Source organism: Erinaceus europaeus, chromosome 11 (assembly GCF_950295315.1).
Source record: "Erinaceus europaeus chromosome 11, mEriEur2.1, whole genome shotgun sequence".
Lineage (NCBI taxonomy): Eukaryota > Metazoa > Chordata > Mammalia > Eulipotyphla > Erinaceidae > Erinaceus > Erinaceus europaeus.
In genome coordinates, this window is record NC_080172.1 from 114,620,405 (window position 1) to 114,640,081 (window position 19,677).

Here is a 19,677-nt window from a genome sequence, read left to right on the forward strand (position 1 = left end):
TGTATGTGAGTGTGTGTGAGTGTGTATGTATGTGTGTGTATGTGAGTGTGAGTATGTGAGTGTGTATGAGTGTGTGTGCACATGTGTGTATGTGAGAGTATGTGTATGTGTGTGTGCGCATGTGAGTGTGTGTGCACATGTGAGTGTGTGTGTATGTGAGTGTATGAGTGTGTGTATGTGAGTGTGTGAATGTGTGTGTATTGAGAGTGTGTGTATGTGAGAGTATGTGTGTATGTGAGAGTATGTGTGTATGTGAGAGTATGTGTGTATGTGAGTGTGTGTGTGTGCGCATGTGAGTGTGTGTGTATTGAGTGTGTGTGCGCGCATGTGAGTGTGTGTGTATGAGAGTGTATGTGAGTGTGTGTGTGTGTGTATGTGAGTGTGTGTGTGTGCTGTGAGTGTGTGTGTATGTGAGTGTATGTGTGTGTGAGTGTGTGTGCGCATGTGAGTGTGTGAATGTGTGTATGTGAGAGTGTGTGTATTTGAGTGTGTGTGTGCACATGTGAGTGTGTATGTATGTGTGTGTGCACATGTGTGTGTATGTGAGTGTGTGTGTATGTGAGTGTGTGTGTATGTGAGTGTGTATGAATGTGTGTGCGTGCATGTGAGTGTGTGTGTATGTGAGAGTGTGTCCATGTGAGTGTGTGTATGTGAGAGTGTGTGTATGTGTGTGTGTGTGTGTGTGCGCATGTGAGTATGTGAGTGTGTGTGTATGTGAGTGTGTGAGGTGTGTGTGTGTATGTGAGTGTGTGTGAGGTGTGTGAGTGTGTGTGAGTGTGTGTATGTGAGTGTGTGTGTGCGCATGTGAGTGTGTGTTTTGGATCAGGGTCCAGTTTTTGCACTTTGACTCAGATATTCAGAAACACTGACAACAACTGTAATCTCCTTGCTCGCAATAGCCTTAGGAAGTTCTTAAATATTTTATTACCCCTTTAGAGGTGAGAATAAAACTGCAGATTATTGAAGGAAGTTACCTCCCCAGGGCTGATACATTCAATCGAATCTAATACTTTTCAGTCCCATCTTAAGGCTGGTAATCTTGGTGACTGTCACGCACAGCCATGTCACACTGGGGGTGCCTGACCTTCATCATTCCTCTCTCACACCTTCTTCCCTTGAAGACCTTGTGGTTCTTGGGGACACTTCATGTCTATCACCGTCCCCTCAGGTCGCCATACTCTCTGGTGGTGTCACCAGGTCAGCTTTCTCCCTCGCACTATACCCAGCTTTCCTCTATGGCCGTTGTGTTGAGATCTCTCTCTCTCTCTCTCGCTCTCTCCCTCCATATATATAATTTATTTATTCATGAAGAAGACAGGCAGAGAGAAAGAACCAGACATCACTCTGGTACATGTACTATGGGGGATTGAACTCAGGACCTCATGCTTGAGAGTCCAGCTTTATCCACGGCACTACCTCCTGGACGATATTTTCTCGGTCTTTTGTGTTCTAATCCTTGACCCTTCTGAATCCCTAGATCTCTTGTGACTCCACACTCACACTTCCTGGTGTTGTTCAACACCACACACCTAAGTCACGTCAGTGGTGATGGTTGTGAATTGTACAAACTAGAGAGTCAGTGAAAAATATCTCTACGGTTGACGTCATCATCATCTTGAAACTAGGCCTCCTGTACTTACCACCCCAGTTAAGAAATGACTCAGTCATTTCTCTCAATGATTGTAACATCACACTTTCGAAACATACATCTAAGTGAAGAAAATTTTACAGGGAAACCCCCCCCCCCCCGTCTCATTGTGGTGTTTTTGCTAGTTTGTTTATTTACCAGAATACTGCTCAGCTCTGGCTGCTTGATGTGGACTGAAGCTGGGATTTCAAGGCCTATGCATAGAAGACTCTTTTTTAAAAAAGTTAATTTAATCATGATCGACAAGACTGTAGGATAAGAAGAGTATAATTTCACACAACCCCCACCACCAGTGTTCGGTATCCCATCCCCTTCTCTAGAAGCTTTCCTATTCTTTATTCCTTATCCCTCTGGGAACATGGACCCAGGATTGTTAGGAGGTGCAGAAGGTGGGAGGTCTGGTTCTTCACTGGACATGGACATTGGGAGGTCAATCCATACTCCCAGCCTGTTTCTATCTTTCCCTAGTAGGACAGGGCTCTGGGGAGGTGGGGTTCCAGGACACACTGGTGAGGGCGTCTGCCCAGGGAAGTCGGGTCGGCTTCAACTTGGTGGCTGAAAAGCAGTAAGATATAAAGCAGAAAAAATTGTTTAATAATCAGGAACCTAAAGATAAGAATATAGAAGATGAGATTTGGGGTCTCCACTTTGGAAAAAGCTAGAAAATCTATTTTAGGTCTATTCCAAGGGGCTGGTGAGTTGACTCAACTAGAAGACTCTTTGTATAAGCATTATGCTATCTCCCTAGCCTCCCCATTTAGCTCTGCCAGCAACTTTTGCCTTACTCTTTCTTATACATATGTCTGTTCTGTGTGTTCATCAATCCATCTTTTTTAAAATTTATTTATTTATTCCCTTTTGTTGCCCTTGTTTTATTGTTGTAGTTATTATTGTTATTGTTGATGCTGTCATTGTTGGCTAGGACAGAGAGAAATGGAGAGAGGAGGGGAAGACAGAGAGGGGGAGAGAAAGACAGACACCTGCAGACCTGCTTCACCGCTTGTGAAGTGACTCCCCTGCAGGTGGGGAACCGGGGTCTCAAACCAGAATCCTCAGGCCAGTCCTTACGCTTTGCGCCACGTGTACTTAACCAACCCACTGCACTACCGCCCGACTCCCCATCAATCCATCTTATTGCTGATACATTCCAAAGGAAATTGCACACAGATCTGCAATCTTCTCTTGAAATATTTTAGTATAAAAGCCATAAGAGTTCAACGGTTTTGATGTAAAATTAACACACAATGTGTATTTGATATCAGTTGTTGCATAAAATTCAGCAGCCCAGAGGAAAGGAAGGAAGGGAGGGAGGGAGGGAGGGAAGGAAGGAAGGAAGGAAGGAAGGAAGGAAGGAAGGAAGGAAGGAAGGAAGGGAGGAGAGCCATTATTTAGAGATCAGGAGTTTGGGAGTAGGGAGCAGGAGCTGGCAAGATAGTTCACTGAGAGGACACCTGCCTCTACCATCCTCGTGGCCCAAGTTCAAGCTCTGGTTCCACGTGGCCTGCCATGGCACTGGGGAAAACTCTCTCTGGGGAAATTTTAAAAATTAAGCCTGGGAATGGTGAAATCATGAGTGTGTGAAAACTTACTTTGCTACAAATGAAAGGGTTGAGTTGAGTTGAGGTGGGGGTGGAGGTGGCAGCAGCCTAGAAGGTGTCTGTGGGTCTTTCAGACGGTCAGTCATCGTGACCTGAAGGTCTCACCACAGGCGAGGAATCTCCTCCCAAGATGGTGCGGGGACGTGGCTGCAGCCAGGAGGTCTCGGCTTTGTAGCATCTGGGCCTCTCCAGACAGCTCTGCAGAGTATCCTTGGGGAGTGGCGGGAGGCCCTTCCTGAGCAGGTGCTTGAAGGGATCAAGGTGTAGTCAGGTCTCGTCACCTGTCTCTCCAGGATCCTGTTGAAGTGGGGGCTTCTCTACAACTCACAAGTTCTCAAGGTTACTGAGGCTTTATTTCCACAGCCTCCTCCCACCTGCTTTTTTTTTTTTTTTTTTGTCTTCTGGGTTATTGCTGGGGCTCGGTGCCTGCACTATGAATCCACTGCTCCTGGAGGCCATTTTTTTTCCCTTTTAGTTGCCGTTATTGCTTATCTTTGTTGTGGTTATTATATGTTGTTATTGCTGTCATTGTTTTTGGATAGTACAGAGAGAAATCAGGAGAGAAGGGGAAGACAGAGATGGGGAGAGAAAGACAGACACCTGCAGACCTGCTTCGCCGCTTGTGAAGTGACTCCCCTGCAGGTGGGGAGCCAGGGGCTCGAACTGAGATCCTTAAGCCGGTCCTTGCGCTTTGCTCCATGTGTGCTTAACCCGCTGCGCTACTGTTGTATGCTTTACATTGGGTTCTAGTTCTCCCCCACCGAGAGAATTAGATCAGTCCAGTTAGTTTCGCGGGCCTGCTTGGCCCCGCCCCGAAGGAACCCCGCCAGAGTTCCAGAGTTACAGAGTAAGAGAGAGAGAGTTCCAGAGTTCGAGAGTTCCAGAGTAAGAGAGAGTGCTTGCGCCGCTGCAGAGAGACAGCAGAGTTCTGTTTGGTGATTAGTTTGGTTTAGTTTATGAATCGTTGTTCGTGAATAAAGAAATACAGCTTCCCTGCCCAGCCGTTGTCTCCGTGTCTCTGTTACCCGCCCGTGAAGCCAACCCGGCCAGCCAGAACCCGCTGAATTTTAACAACAGCTACCGCCCACACACACCCCCACACACCTGCTTTTATCTGTTCCCAAGCCTTCACCCTCATCCCTTTGTCTCCTTGTCCTCAGAGGAGGGTTTGCTTCTTCCCACAGGCGGGAAATCTCTGGCCCTCTCTGCTCCATGCTTTGGAGTGAATTCTGTTCTCCAGTCTTCTGGGCTAATTGTTGAAAGAAAGCCCCTGTCTTGAGTTTTCTGAGAAAGCCCTTTCCTCTTTTAGCAAAGATGGACTCTCCAGATAAATCCACCTTGCTGTTGGACTGCTGCCCTGCTTCAGATTTGAAAAATTCCGTTTGAGTGACTTGGGAGGGGATGTGCTGGGTAAAGTGCTGAGCTCAAGCATGAGCTTTAACAAGTTTGGCCCCTGGCATCCCATGTGCCAGACTGATGCTCTGGTTCCCCTCACCTCTCCTCCTCCTCCCCCCCCCCCCCCGTCTCTCTCAAATAACTAACTAAATAAATCTCTTTTAAAAACTCTATTTTTCCTCAGTCTCTACACTGTGACATTTTAGTTCAGGGAATTCTCTGTTATGGGGTCTATCCGTGCATCATGGAATGTTATCAGCATCCTTGGCCTCTGCTCACTACATGCCAGTAGTGGTCTTTTCTTCCCCCTCCCACCCCCCGTTATACTAAAAAATGCCTCCAGGTATTGCCAGATGCCCCATGGGAGGCAAAACCTCGGTGTTCTCCTTAGTCTGCATATGTGGCACTTGACAAGTAGCGACCCCTGGAATTTCTTAGTGACTCGGGAGGTGGTATGGTGATAAGGTGTTGGGCTTTCCAGCACGAAGTTGTGTCCTCACTCCTGCAGCTTTCCCAGACCTCCCTCGGGATGCCAGCACCTCCACAAAGGTCACAACAACTGGCAGGTTTGCTCTGAACTCAGTTGAATCCTTTTGGTCATAAGCAGCTTTGGGCTTTTTCAGCCAGTAAAGAAGTTTGGGTGATGGACTGCAGGTGTGTGGGAGGAAGGGTGAACGCTCTGGCAACCCCCTGCCCAGTTACAAGGAAATCCAGTCTCAGATCCCCCCCCCTCACACACACACACACACACACACTGTCAGAACACACACCCTGAGCAGCAAAGGGACCCCAGGTGCCACTTGGCGTTCTCTGAGGGGTCTGATGAATCCCTGCCTCTTTGTCCTTTAAGGGCTTTGGAATCACCTTGCAGGAAAGATTCACACAGGGCAGCTATGACAAGAATTACCGGAGGCCCTGGCATTACCCCTGGAGGTGATATGAAGCAGATGGTGGAGACCTAACAGAGACTGGACACGGGCCCAGGATCAGAGCCGGGGGGCCTCCCGCCCTTATTTCAGATTTTATTATTTTTAATGTTTTATTTTATTTTACTTTTTTATTAAGGAGAAAGATAGGAGGAGAGAGAGAGAGAGAGAGAGAGAGAGAACCAGACATCACTCTGGTACATGTGCTGTGGGGGATTGAACCCAGGACCTCATGCTTGAGAATCCATTGCTTTATCCACTGCGCCATCTCCCAGACCACTGTTTTTTTTTATTATTATCTTTATTTATTAAATAGAGACAGCCAGAAATCGAGAGGGGAGGGGAGAGATAGAAAGAGAGGCAGAGAGACACTTACAGCACTGCTTCATCACTCGCAAAGCTTCCCCCCTGCAGGCAGGGACCAGGGGATTTGAACCTGGGTCCTTGTGCATTGTAACATGTGCGCTCAACCAGGTGCACCACCTCCCAGCCTGGCCCCTCTGTTTTATTTTTTATTAGTAATTTAATATTGATTTACAGGCTTATAAGGGGTATATGTGTAATAGGGGTATGATTCCGTATGCCTCCCACCATCAGAGTTCTGTTCCCATCCCCTTCTCTTGGAAACTCCCCTATTGTTTATTCCTTTGGGAATATGGACCAAAGATCTTCATAGGCTACAAAAGGTGGAAGGTCTGGCTTCTGTGATCACTTCTCCGCTGGACATGGCTGTTGGGAGGTCAGTCCAGACCCCCAGCCTGTTTCTAGCTTTCCCTAGTGGGGCAGGGCTCTGGAGAAGGGAGGTTCCAGGACACACTGGTGAAGTCGTCTGCCCAGGGAAGTCAGAATGGAGTCATAGTAGCATCTGCGGCTTGGTGGCTGATATCACCTGTACGAGGTGCTGTTTGTTAAGATCAACAGTTGTACGTAGGTGTTGTTTTGGGGAGAGTCCGGACTGTCTGCCCTTACTCCATGGCCACGCCTCCTGGAAGTCCCTGGCTGGGGATGGAGGGGGTCTCCTGCCGCCTTTTGTTCATCTGGACCCCCCACACACACACACGTGTTCAGTGCACCTGGCCATTCTTTCATGGCAGAATCCCATTTCTATGCTTCTGGTTCACTAATTGGAAAGCCCCAGGCATGGGCCCACCTGATGTAATGCTCCCAGCCATCCTAGCTGTGGGGGCTCATGACTGCTCGTAACTTGACAGTTTAACCACTTCACCTCTATCAAATTAAACTGCACTGAATGATGTCCAAAGAAGCCACAGGCCTTTAACAACCATTAGTAAATGCAAACAGGGGCCTCCAGAATTTGAATGGATGGACGTTCTGTGCAAGGCCTATGCGTTCAACACGTATACTCATAATTAATATGTATTGTTTTATTTATTTATTGTGTCACCAGCATTATTACTGGGATCTGATACCTGCAAGACTTCACTCACTGTGACTTTTCTCTCTCTCTCTCTCTCTTTCCTTATAGAGGCTAAGGAAAGAGAAAGGGAGGGAAAGGGGGGGAGAGAGAGAGAGAGAAAATGAATACTGGTCCAGGCAGTGGTGTACCTGGCTAAGCGCTCACATTACAGTGCACCAGAATGTGGGTTCAAGCCCCCAGTCCCTACCTGCAGGGGGAAAGCTTCATGAGTGGTAAAGCAGGGCTGCAGGTGTCTCTCTGTCTCTCTCCCTCTCTATCTCCCCCCCTCAGTTTCTCTCTGGGCAAACACTAGAAGAAGAAGAAGTTTCTCTCTGTTTCTATCCAATACGAAATAAATAAATATCAAAAAACAAAAGAAAGAGACGTACCAGTGGCACTGTTCCACGTTTTGAGAAGCTTCTCCTCTGCAGGGTGGGGCCAAGGGCTTGATCCCAGACCCTCAAGCCTGTGGTGCCATGTGACTGTACCCCACGGAGTAACAACCTGACCCCCAGAGCCCACGTTTCTCAGAGCCCATGCCACCTTCCTTCTTTCTATTCAGTGATAGCTGTTAGCAGGAAAGGAGAAGGGGGCGTGTTTCTGGTCCTTCCTGCTGGCATAGTCGCCGGTCACGTGTGAGCACCCAAAACGTGACTGAGCATCCATGTGTCAAACTGTAATTTATTCACTTTGTAAAACCTATAAACCAGGTCAGTTCAATCCCTGAAAGGGTTTACACAGCCTTGGAACATCTTGGGTATGGGAATGTGACTCTTTTCAACTCGTGAGTTCTTCTGAAATCTAAATATAGGTCAAGTCTTTCCGTTGAGAATCTAGCCTCCATATCAGGATGTGCTCTACAAGTAAAAATGAACCCTGCATTTCAGAGACTCACCATCACAAAGATAAAGAGTAGCAAACAGCTCACTGTCTGTGCCTTGGTCATATGTGAACATAATACGTTGTCTTTAAGAACATTTCTATCTATTTGTTATTGGATAGAGACAGAGAGAAATTGAGAAGTGAGAGAGACAGAGAGACACCTACAGCCCTGCTTCACCACTCATGACGCTTCCCTCCCACCCTGCAGGTGGGGACCAGGGGCTTGAACCCAGGTCCTTGTGCACTGTAATATGAGCACTTAACCAGGTGCTCCACCTCCTGGCCCCTAACAATATTTTCTTTTTTTTTTATAAATATATATTTTTTGACATTTATTTTATTTATTCCCTTTTGTTGCCCTTGTTGTTTTATTGTTGTAGTTATTATTGTTGTTGTTGTTGTTAGGACAGAGAGACATGGAGAGAGGAGGGGAAGACAGAGAGGGGGAGAGAAAGACAGACACCTGCAGACCTGCTTCACCGCTTGTGAAGTGACTCCCCTGCAGGTGGGGAGCAAGGGTTTGAACCGAGATCCTTACGCTGGTCCTTGTGCTTTGTGCCACATTACAGCCTGACTCCCCAACATAATATTTTCTATATGCCATGTTAAATAAATTTCAACTCTTCTTTTTATGTCTTCCCAGTGGCCACTGGGTGATTTTTTTTTTATTGTATTGTGTAGAGCAAATAATAATAGTAATTTTTTCAAACAGCCCTGCCACTGTCAGATAAGACCCTGATGTTCAGGATCCCAGGGTGTCAGGGGAGACCGAGTGTCATCCCTAATGGTTTTGCAATCAGAAGTTTCTGGGCTGGGGAAGGGAAACGGGCAGGTGCTGAGACAGTTCCGTGAAATTCCCCCCGAAAAGCTCTTCCATTGCTCCTTACTACGCAGTCGGTTTAGCACGTTGCCCGCCCGCCACCCTTCCAGGCAGCCGCCTTCCAGCAGAAGTGGGCAGACAGAAGGGGAGCCGAAAACCTGAGCAAAATTTGCTTTCGGTTCACTGAGCCTCAGGCCCACAGCACAGAGGATTGAGAGACTCAGAGGTCCTTTGGGTCCACAGACACATTTGAAGTCTGGGAGGGGGTGGGGAGGGTTCTTCTCTCCAAATGACCTCTTAAAAATATAATCTTGGGAGTCGGGCGGTAGTGCAGCGGGTTAAGCGCACGTGGCGCAAAGCCCAAGGATCCCGGTTTGAGCCCCCGGCTCCCCACCTGCAGGGGAGTCGCTTCACAGGCGGTGAAGCAGGTCTGCAGGTGTCTGTCTTTCTCTCCCCCTCTCTGTCTTCCCCTCCTCTCTCCATTTCTCTCTGTCCTATCCAACAATGACGACAATAATAATAACTACAACAAGAAGACAACCAGGGCAACAAAAGGGAATCAATAAATAAATATTTTTTTAAAATATATGTATAGATATAATCTTGGGGCCGGGTGGTGGCACACCTGGTTGAGTGTACATGTTACAATGCAGAAGGACCTGGGTTCAAACCCCCAGTCCTACCTGCAGGGAAAAGCTTTGTGGGTGGTGAAGCAGGACTGCAGGTGTCTCTCTGTCTCTCTCCTGCTCTGTCACCCCCTTCCTCTCGATTTCTGGCTGTCTCTATCCAATAAATAAATAAAAATTTAAAAACTATATGACCTCAATGATTGAATAGATAGATGCCCACAGGTGCACCAGTGCAAACGACATTAATTGTTAATGGTGACGTGAATGTGCCATCACCAAGGAAACCATTATCGTGTTTCATAAGACTTCATACCACTGGACAGCTGCCCAGAAATCATAGGTGCATGTTAGAAACATACAGCTCAGGGCTAAGGAATATCAACAGCAGAACGCAGAAACCCTTCCCGCAGTCTTCACACAAGCCCAGATGGAGCCAGTGTTAGTGGAAGTGGGTTGTGATCTAGCTGGTGTAATAGAGAGTGGAACCTCCAAACACAACTGCAAAACCTCTGGAAGTCATGCGCTTGTAATATTGGGAGTAAAATGGGAGTCAGGCGGCAGCGCAGCGGGTTAAGTGCAGGTGGCACCAAGCACAAGGACCAGTGTAAGGATCCTGGTTAAAGCCCCTGGTTCCCCATCTGCAGGGGGGTCACTTCACAGGCAGTGAAGCAGGTCTGCAGGTGTCTATCTTTCTCTCCCCCTCTCTGTCTTCCCCTCCTCTCTCCATTTCTCTCTGTCCTATCCAACAATGACAACGTCAATAACAATAACTACAACAACAATGAAAAACAACAAGGACAACAAAAGGGAAAATAAATAAATCTTTTAAATATTGGAAGTAAATAAGAAAAAAAAAAAGGGGGAAACATAAACATCTGGGGCCGGTCAGTGGTGCAGTCAGTTAAGCACATGGTACTAAGTGCAAGGACCCACACAAAGATCTGGGATCAAGCCCCCACTCGCCACCTACAGTGGGGACATTTCACAAGTGGTGAAGCTGGTCTGCAGGTGTCTTTCTTGCTCCCTGTCTGTCTCCCCCTCTTCTCTCAATTTCTCCTGTCCAGTCCAATAAAGTGCAGACAATGGCCTCTAGGAGCAGTGGATTCATGGTGCAGGCACTTCTTCTTCTTCTTCTTCTAGCGTTTGCCCTTCTTCCGTAGCCAGTCAACAGCGTCAGGTTGAAAGCTGTCAGGAGCTGCTTGTTGCTGGCTTTGAAAGTGACTGGGATCCATGTGGATTCAGTCGGCTAGGAAGGATCGTCAGTTTCCCCAATAAATGGGTACTCACGGGATGCACCACGAGAAGGTCGATCCAATGCATCCCACTGAACCCTAGAGATAACCCTAGAGGCAAGGGGTGGGGAGGGAAGGGAAGGGAAGGGAAGGGAAGGGAAGGGAAGGGAAGGGAAGGGAAGGGAAGGGAAGGGAAGGGAAGGGAAGGGAAACATAGATGTCTGCCCAGGGAATTCTGGTTGGACTCATGTACAATGGACTACAGCAGTACTATTAAAAGTATGTAGCATGTAGTACAAACACTGAGACGGGTTGGTATTTGTGATACACTGTCAGGTGAAAAAGCGAGCTGGATAAAAGTTTCTGTAACATAATCACTACCAACACTCCCCCCGCCTTATTATTTTTTTTTTTCTATGATTGCCAGGGCTTCAATGTTCCCAGTCATTTTTTTTTTCAGATAGAAAGAAACAGAGAAATAGAGGAAGGGAGGAAAAGACACTAAAGTACTGGCTCTTGTCCCAGTGCGGTGGGGACTAGATTTGATTTTTGTTCCTTAAAGACGTAGCTGCAGTATAATTAGTTAGCATCTAATGCTAAGTACCCTATAGCAAGAGTCAGCGGGCTTTTTCTGAGAAGAGCCAGATAGTAAGTGTTCGAGCTCTGTGGAGTGGAGTGTCTCTGTCACAGATACTCTGCCTTCGAAGCTAGAAAGCCGCCAAGGATGCTGTTTAAATGAATGGCAATGACTCAGTGCCAATAAAACTTTATTTGTAAAACAGGCATGCTGCCACTCTGTAATCCACAAATAGCCCTGTGTGACAGAGACTGTTCATATCCCTAAGTTACATATGTTGCAGCAACATTAACAACAGGAAAAGGAACAAGGGGGTCAGGCGGTGACACACCAGGTGCAGCGCATATAGGACGAAGCCTAAGGACCCGCTCAAGGATCTGGGTTCGAGCCCCCAGTTCCCCACCTGCAGCGGGGTCACTTCACAAGGGGTGAAGCAGGTCTGCAGGTGTCTTATCTTTCTCTATCTCTCCCTCCTCTCTCAAATTCTCTTGGTCCTATCCTATTAAAAAAGGAAGGAAGGAAGGAAGGAAGGAAGGAAGGAAGGAAGGAAGGAAGGAAGGAAGGAAGGAAGGAAGGAAGAAAAAGGAACGAGATGGCCATTTCCCTAATACCACTGCAGGGCTTTGCATAGTTTTGATAAAGATATCCACCACTTTGTAACTTCTTGATGACATAAACTGTAACTCTCAGGGGTAGATGGTCATGAAGGATCATCTGAAAACATTCTCCAGGACTTCAGGAAACTCATGATCTCTTCTGTACTCTCTGTTGACCTTGTGCGTTAGTGTGGACCAATGTCATGGACCTGTCGGAACAGTCAATGGCCGAGGGAATTCCAGGGGCAGAACCCGCCAGGGAGATATATGTGGACCAGGACCTGGGCCAGCAGGATAAGGTGAGGGGTCCAGGGAAGGACAGAGCTATAGTCACAAAACAACTTGCTAGAACCTCTTTCCCCCCCCGTTATTTGGAAGCGGTTCCTTTGTTTAAGACTTTTTAATTTTATTTTATTATCTTTATTTTATTTATTGGATAGAGACAGCCAGAAATCAAGAGGGAAGGATGTGATACAGAGGGAGAGACAGAGAGACACCTGCAGCACTGCTTCACCACTTGCAAAGCTCTCCCCCTGCAGGTGGGGACAGGAGGCTCCAACCCAGGCCCTGGTACATTTTAACATGTGCACTCAACCAGGTGTGTCACCACCCGGCCCCTTAAGGCTGCTTTTTAAGAAACCATCCCCTTACTCCCAGGACAGTAAGCCAAAAATGTGGCAACTTCTCCTTTTTTCTCAAACAACAGCATCTATTGCCAAAGTACTAAGCACCAGGTAGGTGCTGGAGTGTGTCCTGTGCACCTGACAGTCCAGCTACTTGTTCAGTCTTCACCGTCACCATCTTCAAAATAGATTTACTCTCCCTTCCTTTACAGATGAGGAAACAGAAGCTCAGAGAGGTTGAGCAACTTGATCAAGGCCGCACGGTGTGGGAGGAAGGTGGAGAGGGTAGCGTTGGCATCCAGACCTGGGTCTAGTAGTTAACTGCTAAGATGACACTGCCTTCCCACACGGCGACTACTTGGCCGGCCAGGAGTGACAGAACAGTGGTGGGAACTATAGTTGGCCAGCCAGAAGAAGTGAGTACTGAAGTCAGAGAAGAAGGAGCAGAGAGACACAAGACTTGAGAGAGTGAGACTGGAGTGGAGGCCAGAAGAGGTGACTTTAAGTCACCATCCCCGTGCACACACAAGCTGAGATCTTTCCCCGAGAGAGTTCAACATGTTGTTTTCAGGAGTAGGGATATCTCCCCTGTCTGCACAATGGTTAAGGGGAAATACTTCCATGCCTGAGGCTCCAGGGTCCCAGGTTCAATCCCCAGCACCACCATAAACCAGAACTGAGAAGTGCTTCAGTTAAAAATCATCATCATCATCATCATCATCATCATCATCGTCGTCATCTTGGGGGCCAGGCAGTGGCACACCTAGTTAAGCACACACACTACGGTGTGCAAGGACCCAAGATCAAGCCCCTGGTCCCCACTTACAGGGGAAAAGCTTCACAAGTGGTGAAGCAGAGCTGCAGGTGTCTCTGTCTATCTCCCCACTCCCGTCTCAATTTCTCTGTCTCTATCCAATAATAAAGATATAAAAGTAATGATCTTACTTTGCCTGAGCATAAAGGTCTAGGTAGTCATTCCAGGAGTCTATGAGGTGTAGAATTATCTGGGGACCTCCAGCTTCATGCGGCATTGGCTCTGACACAGGCATTGTGGGACCAGAGTTTGGCTTCTCGCCTGACTGTAACCGTTCTCAGACCACATATTCGGGAGTCGGGTGGTAGCGCAGTGGGTTAAATGCAGGTGGTGCAAAGTGCAAGGGCAGGAGTAAGACCACAAGCTGCTACATTTGCTACCTATTGCTGTATAGCAAAAATCACCCCAAATCTTGGTGACTTAAAGTAGCCGTGACTGTTCCCAAGGATATCCAGGTTGACCCCTGAAGAAGTTGCTTTTGCTGGTCTCATTCATCAAACCGCAGTCAGTCAGCCCAATGGCTGGGTCAGGCCAAGTGGTCTCTAGTGGCCTCACTCCTATGCCTGGGGCCTCAACCAGGATGTCTGGGACTACGTCTCCTCCTCTCTATGACCATGTGGGGCTTTCTTTTACTTGTTTATTTTTTCAGTCATTTATAAGAGGAAGGAGAAAGAGCCAGAGCATCACTCCAGCACGTGCAGTGCCAGGGATCCAACTCGGGGCCCCATGCTGGAGAATCCAGTGTTTTATCCATTCTGCCACCTCCCAGGATGTGCACATATTCTCATTCTTGGCTTTTCACAGTTCTGTGGTCTTAGGGATGCCAGAAGACTTAAACAGAAACTTCATCTTGCCTAGACATCGCTCACCTTCACTCCTACCAGACCAGACATAGGGAACAGGGGCAATACAGTTTGCCATGTGGTTGCAGACACCTCAAAATATTTATTTGTATTTTAACCTGTCCCTATTATTAAATATTTATGATTTTTTTTTCTGTTGATGAGTCAGTCATGCCCCAGCTTTCCAGCACTCATTCACGCACAAATGACAATAAACAGACAGACTTGAGGGAAGAAAAGCAACAACAACAAAAAGCCTTAATTGACACATTTGGGAAACTTCCCAGCTTATTAGATTTCGGCACGGCTAGCTCCTGGAGGTGAAATGATATCATCAGGACACTCCCAAGTCCCTTCTCTTTTTCCCATGATGTTTGACTTTTTTTTTTTTAATGGCAGGACGGTTTTAGTTATTGGGAAATGCAGACTCAAGCTTACCATTCCAAAGGAGGCAAGCAACTCTCCCATCATTGATAGGGAAGAGTTTCTGGGAAAAGTCTTGACTCACCAGCCTGGGGCACATGCACATGGGGTGATGAGACAGGAAGTAGCAGGGCACGTGACTGACAGTTCTGCCAAGACCACATGGAAACAGGGTCCTTATCAGAAAGATGGAAACCATAGTCTGCACCACCTCGTGTAGGCTTCTTTCTACCCCAGAGCCCAGAAAAGGACCTAGTATATAGGAACCACTCAATTAAGTGTTTCTAGCACGAACGATCAATAAACCATGTAGCTGAACGTGCAAACCAAACATTCAACTTTGAAGTGGCCTGTCACAAGGGATGCCCAGGATGCCCAGGGGTTCAGAGTCCGAGTGATACTGTCGCTTGGGCTTTTGCCATAAGCATTTGCAAACAGTGACCTTTTAGCAGCTACAGGCAGAGCCAGCAGCCAGACTTCATCACGGCTGAAACCCTGTCATTGCCAGATCAGAGAGTGACAGGCTAGAGAGAGTGGCCGGGCGAGTGACTGGCTCTCCAGGGAATGAACTAGCTCAGGAGTCACCCTCAAAACCAACATAAAATTGCTCGGAGAGAAAAGATTCCCTTAAAAGCTGAAATTCTATGGTTGCACTTGAAAATACATCTATTTTTTTTTTCAGTCCTTCCGACATTTTATTGATGACTTTTGGCAGGAAGCTTCTGGCATTTTATAAGTCTTTCGAGGGGTCCTAATGTATTTTTTGGCTGCAAAGCCAACAGTGGAAAGATGGAAATCAGATTAATTCTACCTGTGAGTAAAGTCTGCCAGTGTTTTTTTTCCCCCCAGCCTAAAATTGGCACGAGTCTTATAAATAAATCACCATTTCTTTCTCATTACTTTTCAAATACAGTTACCCAGAATAAGTTTTTATGTGAAAAGCAAACAACAGAAAAAGACAAAACCAGAAGAGAGGAGAGGAGAATGAAATATTTTGGGATGTCTTAAGTTAAAAAATAAGGAGCACTCACTATTGGCCAAATACGATCTAAGAGAACAAACACTGTTTTCTACCTGGAGCTGGGCAGTGGCACATTTGGTTAAGTGCACACATTACAGTCCTCAAGGACACCAGTTCAGTCCCCCAACCCCCCCCCCACTGGGGGAAAGCTTCATGAGTGGTGAAATAGAGCTGCAGATGTCTCTCTGTCTCTCTCCCCTCTCTATCTCTCAACTTCTCTCTGTCTCTCTCCCTCTCTATCTCCCCCTCCCTCTCAATCTCTCAGTTTCTCTCTGACTCGATCCAATAATAAATAAAGAAAAGAAACTTAAATAAGAGAACATTGCTTTCCCCATTACTTCTCCTAGGTCTCCAGTATGCTAGCCTTGACAATATAAATAAAACTTGTCACAAATACACTTTTTAGAAGCCCAAGTTCCCAAGTGGGATGGCTATTTTTAATATGAAAGTGGAATTTTAGAGAAAGATAAAGTTCCCGTGCCTGACAAGTACAAATATCCAACATAGGAGTCTACGTACGAGTGTATTGCTTTAACCAGACTCTCATCTCTTTTAAAATATCTTTATTATTATCTTTAGTTATCTGATAGAGACAGCCAGATATTGAGAGGGAATGGGGAGATAGACAGAGAGACACCTGCAGACCTGCTTCACCACTCATGAAGCTTTCCCCCTGTAGGTAGGGGCGGGGGGCTTGAACCCGGGTCCTTGTGCACTGTAACATGTGCGCTCAACCAGGTGCGCCACCGCCCGGCCCACTAGACTCTTTGTTTATCAAATCACAAAGATAGTTTCAGAAGGCTGACCAACCACTCTCCACCCCCACCCTGCCCTGACCTATCTAAAACGATCAAAATGTATTTTCCGACATTTTTTTTAAGTGGGTTCAGCCCTGCACCCCCACACACACACACCACACCCAGGTAACTTCCCGTCTGGCTTCCCACTCACGCAGGATGAAATAATTCTGCTGCTGGGAAAAGAAGTCAACCGCCTCTCGGATTTTGAACTTGAGTCCAAATTCAAAGATGCCGTGATAATGAACTTGCAGAACGAAGTGGCCAGCCTGAGCGAGAAGCTGTCGGAGATAGCCACCTCCCGGCCGGAGAGGGCGGGCCCGCGGAAGTGTCAGGAACAAGTCACGGACACCAAAGAGAAAGAGATCGAGCTCTTGAAAAGCCAGGTAGAACTCAGAGACGAGTCCCCAAGGGCCTGAGTGTCGGGACACAGAGTGACAGCTGCTGGGTGTTTCCGAGGGCGATGACCCCAGGACCACCCTGATGCTTAGAGAATGGCTCACCAGTGATGCATGGTGGGTAAGAGCACAGACCCCGGGGTTAGGGACTTGGCTGGTTCCTACCCTAGGAAGAGCAATATGAATGTGTACTAGGCACCCACTGGGCCGTGAGGGGAGCGTATGTGGTAGAGTACACGCATTATCGTGTGAGAGGACCTGGCTTCAAGCTCCCAGACCTCACCTGTGGAGGGAAGCTTCACGAGTACTGGAACAGTGCTTCAAGCATCTCTCCTTTATATCTGTCTCTTTCTTTCTGTCTCTCCATTTTTTAAATTTTTTTTTTGTTATCTTATGTGTTGGATAGACAGAAATTGAGAGGGAAGGGGGTAGGGAGGGAGAATATATATATATATATATATGTATATATATTTTTTTCCTTTTAAAATTTATTATCTTTATTTATTTGATAGAGATAGTCAGAAATTGAGAGGAAGGGGGAGACAGAGAGTGAGAGAAACAGAGAGGCACCTGCAGCACTGCTTCACCACTCGTGAAGCTTTCCCCCTGCAGGTGGGGACTGAGGGCTTAAACCCAGGTCCTTGAATATTGTAACATGTGTGCCCAACCAGGTGTGCCACCACCCAGTCCCTATCCCCCCCCCATGGTCCTGCCCTTTCTTCCTTTTTTTTTTTTTAGTCTTTTTTAAAAAATATTTATTTATTCCCTTTTGTTGCCTTTGTTGTGTTTTTATTGTTGTAGTTATTACTGATGTCATTGTTGTTGGATAGGACAGAGAGAAATGGAGAGAAGAGGGGAAGACAGAGAGGGGGAGAGAAAGACAGACACCTGCAGACCTGCTTCACCACTTGTGAAGCAACTCCCCTGCAGGTGGGGAGCCAGGGCCTCGAACCGGGATCCGTATGTCGGTCCTTGTGCTTCAAGCCATGTTTGCTTAACCCTCTGCACTACCACCCAACTCCCCTCTTTCTTCCTTTCTAAGTCACACCTACACCTGTTTTGTTGTTGTTGTTGTTGTTGTTGTTTGTTTGTTTGTTTTACACCTACACCTGCTACTGCTTCTGAATGTACTCACTTTGTTCCTCTTCTTTCTCCGGGTCTGATGGAGTTGCAGTTCAGAGTTCTCCTGTCATCTTTCATATTATTTTCCCTATCATTTTACCCCCTCTGGGAGTATGAACCTAAATTCTATATAAGGTACAGAAGGCGGGAGGTCTGGCTTCTATAACTGCTTCTCTGCTGGACTTGGACATTGGGGAGTGGATCCACACCCCAGCCTGTTTCTATCTTCCTCTTGGGCAGGACTCTGGGGAGGGGAGGTTCCAGGACACATTGGTGAGGTTGTCTGTCTAGGCAAGTCAGGTTGGAATCATGGTAGCATCTGCAACTTGGGCTGAAAAGCAGTAAAATATAAAGCAGAACAAAATGATTAAGGAACAGGAACCATTTGGGGATAGGAATGGAACAGATGAGAACAGGGTTCTCGGGGTGGAAAGAAGTGAGGAAGTCTAGTTTAGCTATGTCCTGTGACTTTTGTATTTTTCGCTTGAGATTGATAGCTAACATGGAGGTGGGCAAAAATATTGTCTGGGAAGATGTTGTCAGAGTGGAGATTAGGGCTAGAAAGCTGGATTAGGGCAGAGAGTAGCTCCCAAACTTGAAGCAAATCTATGAATAAAATTAACTGTTTACCACATCAATCTGACCCAGGGTCCACATCTATTCATATTTAGCCCAGGAGCCTGTGTGACCTCCGAGTCCCTGTTAGTCTGAGCTCATAGTCCATGTCCCCACTGGGAACATTCTAGGCTACACTCATGTCAGGACCCGTCTTCCTGGAGTGGCAGAGTAGGCTGACCCAGCCTCCCTGCAGAGAGTGGGGCAGTCCCTACCACTGCTGCTCTACAGTGAGGGCAGGTCCTAGAGAGGCCCATGAGAGGGTTTATTATGATGTTCCTGATCGAAGTGACCAGTGATGGTGGAGAGACAAAGATCTATTAGAGGTCTAGGCCCATTGTATCTGTGTTGGAAACCAAGGATTTCCTGCCTAGGGCCCCAGATGATGGGGTAGTCTGGTAGTGATAAAAAAAAATTTTTTTAAAAAGGCCATCATTAACTGAGCCAGTCTCTTGTCCTTATCTAGCTCTTGTCGTCCTTTCTTTATCTGATAAGCTTAGACCTTCTCCCAGTCGTTAAAGTGTGGAGTGTCATTTATTGTATCCAAACTGGTATAAGGTTTATGGGGTTTAACCTTCTTTAGGCTTTTCTACTAGATTTTCACAGTTACTAGGTCCAAGTCTAATCAGGGAATTGATGCCGCCTTCTTTATGCCCTTCTGCTAGGATTCTGGGCTTATTGTGTCCACATCTAATCTCAGGGGGCTACAGAAGCATTTTGACTTTGACTTACACAATTGTCCCTGGCTTATGAAGGCCTGTATATTTGTACCCAGTGCCCTAGGCCCCAGCCTGTATATCGTGTCTGTAACTTTGCCAGTTAATGTGCTGTCTAAAGCAGAACTAGGCCATCCCATGTGTTAGGAAAGATCTCACCGGATCAGAGACATTGGGAGGCTGACATCCCAGGCTTGGTGTTTCTGCAGCAAGAAGCCAGTAGCAGCTTAACGTGGCCTGGCAGCCCTGGTAATGTTGATTTAGCTGAGGTCTACAGAGGCAGTATGGCAGTAAGGGATGAGAGAGAAGAAACATCAACAAATAAGAGCATAGTCCTAGAGGTTCCAGGAATAGGGGAAATAAGGATCTGAAAGGCTCCTTGTAGTCTTTAGAAAGAATTTGAAATAGCAGTAGTTAATTATTATTATAACCAATAACCAAGTTAGCTGGGGGGGGGGTGGTTGTTCTATAACCCAATGGTTAGAATGTATCGTAATATACTTGACCACACTATGTTTTGTCATGCACACAAATTATATGTCACCAAAACTGATTTAGCAGTGGATGCAGGTGAATTCTGGCCTTG

At 46.9% G+C, this 19,677-nt stretch overlaps 1 protein-coding gene across 1 annotated transcript in view; it reads left to right on the plus strand.

The window, feature by feature from the left end:
• FHAD1 (forkhead associated phosphopeptide binding domain 1) overlaps positions 1-19,677 on the plus strand; it is a 137,306-nt gene that overhangs the window by 60,649 nt on the left and 56,980 nt on the right. The window contains exons 5-6 of the mRNA XM_060201016.1: positions 11,910-12,019; positions 16,399-16,626. Coding sequence (XP_060056999.1) covers positions 11,910-12,019; positions 16,399-16,626 — 338 coding nt within the window. The remainder of the gene's footprint in view (positions 1-11,909; positions 12,020-16,398; positions 16,627-19,677) is intronic.